General features: G+C 42.6%; 1 protein-coding gene across 1 annotated transcript; it reads left to right on the top strand.

Annotated features, from left to right (window-relative positions):
- The first annotated feature begins 325 nt into the window (after positions 1 to 325).
- GRPEL2 (GrpE-like 2, mitochondrial (E. coli)) lies at positions 326 to 4410 on the top strand. The gene is made up of 4 exons (XM_010281657.1): positions 326 to 384; positions 1087 to 1255; positions 2128 to 2209; positions 3882 to 4410. The coding sequence occupies exons 1-4, from the start codon at positions 326 to 328 to the stop codon at positions 4235 to 4237; spliced, it is 666 nt and encodes a 221-aa protein (XP_010279959.1). The 3' UTR covers positions 4238 to 4410.
- Positions 4411 to 7008: the final 2598 nt, after the last annotated feature.

Genomic DNA, 7008 nt, shown 5'->3' with positions numbered 1-7008 from the left:
GCCTTTTGGTTGAAAAGCATAATTAGGATGAAAAAGTCATTGGAAATAAGGTAGGCTTCAGCACTTGAGGCTTGGGTTTGGTTTGGGTTTTTTGCCTCTGGGATTCTTTTCATTGCCAGTAGACAGAAAAACAGTTGAAATGCTTAGAACTTCTGGAGAATATTAGGGACGATTTTCAGTTGGCATGTTCAGTTCTTTTTCTAAACACAGCTAATGGTGCTGTGAAGGTCCTGGCTGAAGACCTCAGAATATTTGGGCTGCACACAACTTGCTCATGCCTCTGACAGTTCCCTTTGGTTTCTTAACTGTTCTTTGTTCAGTGGACATGAAAGTTGGGTACAGTCTAGCGATCGCTACTTTGGAAGAAGAACTGATTGTCAAAAGGTTCAAACTCTCCTCCTCTTCACTCAATAGGAAGAAAACTGCATACACCAAATACTGTAGCTGTTTGCAGACAGGAGAACAAACAGGTCAGAGCATCTGAGAATTGGATGCTCTTTAAGCCAGCAGTTTGAGATGTGTTTGTCTTTCCTTGCTTGTTGAGTTGCTCCACAGAAATCCACAGCCGTTCTACTGGTGTGACTTGCCCTTTTGCGGGCACTGTACCATCTTAGGTAGCAGGCTAGGCTCTGCCTGCCTATCTTATTAAGTGCCATGGGTTTCCAGATCTTACTGAATTTTGCTCAAAACATTTGGGTTTTTTTAAATAACTGTAAAAACAGCTTTATACTACCTTCCTCCTTTCCAAGACTACCTTGCAAAAATGTTTCTGAAGTTTGTCATCCAGTAGTGACTACCTGTACTGGAGGTCAGCAAAAATGCAACCCACAACTTGTTTTCCTTTAAAAATGTGACTCTTTCCAAAGTATGTCAAAGAAGTAGTATACAGACTCTATACTGACATGTGATTCTGAAAGAAGACCTCTGTTTCTTTGTGTTTCTGTATTGTCCATATTTTCAGAAAAGACCTAAAATTTTACATAGAATTCTATATACCTTTTTTGAGAGATTTTGCTTTTAGTAATGACACTAAACTAGAATTCTTTTTGACCCTGCTGTTACTTAACTTTCCTTCTTTGTCACTAGTTTGTATTTTAGAGGGTCCCCCTGTGTTTTCAGCACTGCAGCTCAGCAGAGAAGTACAGGAGACGAGTGTGGCCCAGAAGATCCCCGTGATGAGTCCAAGCATCCTCTTTCTGACTGTTCCTTAGAGCACAAAGCCATCAAATTGGAAGAACAAGTCCGGGATTTAACTGTGAGTATGCTGCTGGTGGCATCATGATGTCTTTCGTTCAGTCCCCTTGACTTGGTCTTATCTTTCAGCCCTAGCTTTTTCTGTAAGCTCTATAACAGGCTCAGAACACCACTGTGCCATGGCAGCCTTCAATACAGCTGTGGTCTAAGTGTGAAAGGGTGCACTGTGAAAGTACAGTCTGCCTTCCCCAGAAACACCATCTGTCAGTAGTACCTAGGAGAAAGACACTGATAGTATGATCCTGGCAGGCAAACCTGTATGTTGGAGACGGTCTGGTCAGTTCTTTCACAGCATTGTACAGAGGGAACGGCAGTAGCTTCATCCTGATTAGCATCACATATTGTGTCACACCAGATCCAGATTGTCCGGAAAGGATAGTCCTCTTTAGTGAGGATGGTGTGGTGGAAATGGTAGGGATCATGTTATAGGGACTTTGAAGAACAGGAGAGGTTTAAATAGCGCAGGACCAAGCAACTCTGGAGATAATGGCCCTGAGAATACTACTGCACCAAGGGATACATCAGTTGTGTGCAGATCTGTTGCTGAGACTGCCAACTTGCCTGCTAGAGAAAGGAGTGCCTCGATAGCCGCAGTGAGTCATGCAAAAAGCAGCAGCCTGACAATGCAGTGTTCAACTGAGCTGCGCCCTGAATGCTTCTGGCCTTCACTTGGGTCTTTTGAGGGAGTTGCAGTTGTGCTGATTAATCAGCAGGAGAGGGACTTGGGTTTGCATGTAATGAAAACGCAAGAGCCCAGAACAACCTTCTGGTGTGAAGTGGGCTCTTATTGAAGAGTTTCAAAGGGATTGCCAACTGTCAGGAAATGGGTTTTACCTCCTTGTTTGAAGTCTCCTCTTGCTATTGTGATTACAGGAACGATACCGTAAAGCCTTGGCAGATTCTGAGAATGTCCGGAGGAGAACGCAGAAGTTTGTGGAAGATGCCAAGCTCTTTGGTAAGCAAAGTGAGGCAGAGCTATGTTTACTGTGGTGGCCTGTCTGCCTGAGCATAAAATGCTGATCAAGAGCTTTTCTCTCCCCGCCCGTCCTGACCTCGTTCATTGTAAAGTCTGGCATGATGTTTGGCCTGGACTCTTGGTGTCTGGGCTTACTCACTATTTTTTCTGTATGTCCAACTGTGTCCTATCAGGTTTACCTCAGTGACTATTTTGTGATTTTTTTTTTTTTAATTAGAATAGGCCCAGTGTAGTTCTACTGACTTGGTTGAAATTACAGGCTCATCTGTATGCTGAGAATTGGCTCTGGCAGGGTGTATTTCATACTCTTAGCTGTGTCATCAGGCTGTGATCTCCTTTACTATATTAACAGCCTCTTCTCTTCTGCTCTAGCTCTTAGGAGGTGGATCCTGCCTGGGACAAAGGTTGTCAATTCCTATTTCAGATTTCTTTAAAACTTCTACAAGAAATATTTTAGCATCAGTGAAGTGAGCTGGATTTGTAGCTTTAGCAGCAGAGGCAGGTGAAGGGAGAGGAAACTGTTGTTTAATCATTGTGCTCTGCCAGCACCATCTCTGAGAATAAGAAACTGTTATTCTCCATAATGCATGAATCTTGTGATGGGGTTTGGTGGTTAATTCCAGTAGCTTTGAAATTAGAGCTACTGTATTTTTCTTACCGTTCTACCCATTGTGCTATAAGATGTCTGTTGAATTCTGGGATAATCAGCATCGTTAATTTTGAGGTGGGGGTTTTTTTTCTAGCTCTTTGAATTTTAGATGTATTATGCTTCAGACTTGAAGAAAAGTTAGGTTCTCGTGGAGTGAAGCATGCCATTCTATAGAGCATTAAAACTCTGGTGCAAGAGGAAATGGTTGGCAATCAGTCTGTTTCTGTCTGCTCCTTTGTTGCTTCTCCTTCATGCTTGTTCATTCTGTTTATGTTCCAACATGTATGTACAACTACAGACAGCACCAAACTATTATTTCTCTTCCTCTGTTTTCCTAACATGTCTTTCCAGTAAGTTAGTACTGTGTAATACACCCCTGCTGGAAATGTATACAGCCTAAACCTATTTTTCTAAATGAAAAAGACTGCCTGACTTTTTCATGACCAACTCAAGGACCATTTTGTCCAGTCCTTTCACCATAGTTTTAACTTATTCATAAAATTGTGGACGTACTTTTGAATGGTCATTTATTATTTTTACTCCTCCCCGCCCCGCATTGTGTTTGTTCCCTGTGTGCGTGGGCATTTGTGCGAGTTGTTTGGCAAAACATTTATGTCTGTGGGACTGTATGAGAGGGTGTGGAACGGTGTCCTAAATGACAAGTCTTACTTGCAGGCACTTTTTGGAGTGAAATACTCATGCTCTGCTTTGTCAGTTATACTATATATATGTATGTATGTGTATATATATAGTGTATAGATGTACCTTTCCTGCATGTACCTTGATTTGGGGAGTCTTTAGATTACTACCCACGTAGCGCTAAAGCTTTGGCTACAGAATACAGAAGACACTGTCTAGTCTCACTGAAGTAACAGTTCAAATCAATTAACAGCTTCAAAGGTACTTTCAAACTGCTGTGGCTTTGTGTCTGTCATTGATACTCTAGCTCTGTATGTTCTGTAAACTGCCCTTTATTTACTTCTTGCTTCTTTGTGCCTGTAGGGATCCAGAGTTTCTGCAGGGACCTTGTGGAGGTAGCAGATATCTTGGAGAAGACTGCCGAGAGTGCCGCAGAAGAAGCGGAGCCTAGTGATCCAAATCCAACTCTGAAGAAAATCTATGAAGGCCTCTCTCTCATAGAGGCCAAATTGCAAAGTGTATTTGCCAAACATGGCCTTCAGAAGATGAACCCTGTTGGTGGCAAATATGACCCATATGACCATGAAATAGTCTGCCATGTACCAGCTGAGGGAATGCAGCCGGGCACTATAGCACTGGTGACTCAGGATGGCTATAAACTCCATGGTCGCACTATCAGACACGCACTCGTCGGCGTGGCGGTGGAGTCACAGGAATGACGTGGGCTTACCCATTGGCATCTAGGACCTTACTGAGCTGAGGACCGCTCAGCACTCGGTCACAACTGCAGCTGCATGTCTTTACTTATTTATTAAGCTAGGTTTGTATTGTATGTTGGCTTCTTTATGATGTGTGCAGTCATTTTGCCATTAATTCTAAGGTACTTGTATATTTAATAATCCTTTTTGGAGTATAGGGAGTAGTACTAGGAGTCCTGCTATTTGTCAGAAATGTGGCACTGTAGCCCCTTTCTCCATTGCTCATTTCTCCTTTAAGACTTGTATGGGGAAGAGGGGAGATATGGGAGAGAAAGGGAAATTCTCTGAGAACTAAGGAAGCTTGTCTCCCAGTTCCATCTCTGAGACAGACTCCTGCAGTGGCCTTCAGGAAAGTAACTTCTCTGTCTCAGTTTCCATATCTTTAATTAAGGGAATATAATAATACTTACCTACCTCACAGGGATGTGGTGAGGCTTTTTCCTTGCAAAGCACTCGGAAGAGGAAAAGCCCAAAGGGCTGAGTATTATTATCAGGCTGGTTTTGGTGTCTTCCCTTGTCCCCGGAACCCCCAGGTGGGGATGGTCACTTGAAATGACATTTAGGGGCAGCTTTTTCTTATGCTTATCACTTTAGGAAAAGAATCCCAAAATAATGAAATCTCTGTTGTACTACAATTGAATAGGGATGAGGTTTTAAAGAGAATTCAGTTGTTAGGTCAGGCTTTAACATGCTAATATTTGTTCTCCAGGTAGAATTTCAGCTTGCCTCCTTGCTCCTAAAGGTAAAACAGGGAGTAATGGTTCATGGTGGAGCCCGAAAACTGTTCTCAAATCTCTTTCTCCAAACAAAAAATGTATTTTGGAGGAGAGCAGTCTCTCTTCCCTGATGGGTATTTGTGCAGCTTTCAAGCATGACAAATTATGTGCTCTTTGTTGCAGCTGCTGGCAATATGGAGATGTGCCCTTACGCAGGAAATCTGGACTGTTTTATTTTCTCAGCTCTCCAGTAATGGTTCTCGGATAACACTAACTTCCAGTTCACATTCAAATTCTATTTTTCCATGGTCATAGTAAATATTGAACCTTTTGGGTTTTGATGCAAGGAGAAAAATCTTTTCTACTAAAGGTCTCAAGTGCCCTTGAACCAATTTTAGCAGTGGTGACAAGAAAGCAAGAGAAGCAGAAGGCTGAGGGAAGTGAAAGCTGACCTCAAGCCGTCCTCTTAGTTGGAGGCATGTTGTTGTCACAGCATGGTGTATGTATTTCCCAGTGGTCCTTTTGCCTGGGAGTCCATTAATCTCAGCTGAAAGGATGCAGTTGCTGAGTAAGATCAGAATTTAACCCTTTACAGAGCAGCAAGTAGTATAATGAGAGAAGAGTTACATAAACCTGCCTATGGCCTGCACTACACAAAACCAAGGCAAGAATGGTTGTTTTTCAGGTTGTTTCTTACTGATTCATTAATTCCTGCCTTTTTACTTTCTGGATTGGATCTGTGGCCTGACACTTACTTGAGATCCACTTCAAAAACTCTTTACTTATGGTGGATGCCATCACTGGTTTGGAAGAAAGCTTATTCTTCTCCCATTCCTTTGCAGGCTTCAGTTGCATAATCCTTTTGTGGTGGACTTCAAGATTACCGCAGCCTTCAATTAGCAGCTATCAACAGTCTTTCATCTGGGGATACTATGTGCAGCTAGTTGGTTGTCATTCCAGAATTTTAAGGAAGATGCACGTTTCTAATGTGCTCCATGACAGCTGTATGTGGGTAACTCAGTAGCAGATACTTTTTGAAGTGCGGTTTTCTGCCTCTGCATAGATAGGTTTTCAGGCACACACTTGAGATTTCAACCCTGAAACAGTACTTCATGGCAGCATTTGATCACTTTGGACAAACCTCTTGTTCAGTGCTCTCATGTTATCACATTGTTGGAAATTTCAGAGATATATGGGACTTCCTGTTCATTGTTTTGCTGGTCTACATACTGACTGGGTCACCAGGTTACGCTGTTACTTAAGACAAAGAACAGGTAAAATATGAAACGTGGCAATGCAAGTCTTGCTGTTCTGCCTCAGGACTGTCTGCAGCCTGTTCTGAGGAAACCATGTCTTCAGCTGGAAGGAGCAGTTGGGTTCTCTGCTGCCTCTTCAGCCCCTGCTGTATCAGCTGAGTCTTTTTGCAGTATGTGGGGAGAGCTGGTTATGGAAACTAACTTTGAATGTGAAACTTATTTATAAGGAACTGAACAGAAGCAAAGGCATGTTACACAACAGATTTCTGTCATAGAAGGGCTGCAGCTTACCTGAGCTGGATTTAAAAATAGTGTGTGACCAGAAGTGATGGTAACCTCACTACACCCTCCTACAGGCCCCATTTAATTTTGGGCAAGCTATTTTCCCTGTTCTTGCCCAGTTTTTTTCAATCCATGAAACTTCTACAGGCTCTTACTGGGCTTTTATGATGATTACTGTAAGATGTACCCATTGCTTAGAGACTCTTTTACAGAAGTTACCAAATCCTCTTTAAACTGACCCATGGAGCCACTTGACTGTGAAAGTATCCTACAGCTATGTGGTCTACCTTCAGACTATTTGTCAGGCCTGCCTGTCTCCTCAGCTATGCACCTGGCTTTGCCTTAAAGAAATACCCTAAAATGCACTCCAGACCTTCTGTCTGTAATAAGAGGTTATTGATTCAGTTATTGTATCTGGGATCCGCTTTCACTGAGGCACTGTTGTGTGGCTAGAGCAGGAATCTGAGGGATCCAGTTC

Source organism: Phaethon lepturus, unplaced genomic scaffold (assembly GCF_000687285.1).
Source record: "Phaethon lepturus isolate BGI_N335 unplaced genomic scaffold, ASM68728v1 scaffold37612, whole genome shotgun sequence".
Classification (NCBI taxonomy): Eukaryota; Metazoa; Chordata; class Aves; order Phaethontiformes; family Phaethontidae; genus Phaethon; species Phaethon lepturus.
This window is presented reverse-complemented; position numbering and strand designations above follow the sequence as displayed.

Coding starts and splice junctions, on each gene's coding strand:
- GRPEL2 (XM_010281657.1), top strand. CDS start 326: ATGAAAGTTGGGTACAGTCTAGCGATCGCTACTTTGGAAGAAGAACTG. Junction 385..1,086: donor GAAGAACTGATTGTCAAAAG/GTTCAAACTCTC, acceptor CTTTGTCACTAG/TTTGTATTTTAGAGGGTCCC. Junction 2,210..3,881: donor GGAAGATGCCAAGCTCTTTG/GTAAGCAAAGTG, acceptor TTGTGCCTGTAG/GGATCCAGAGTTTCTGCAGG.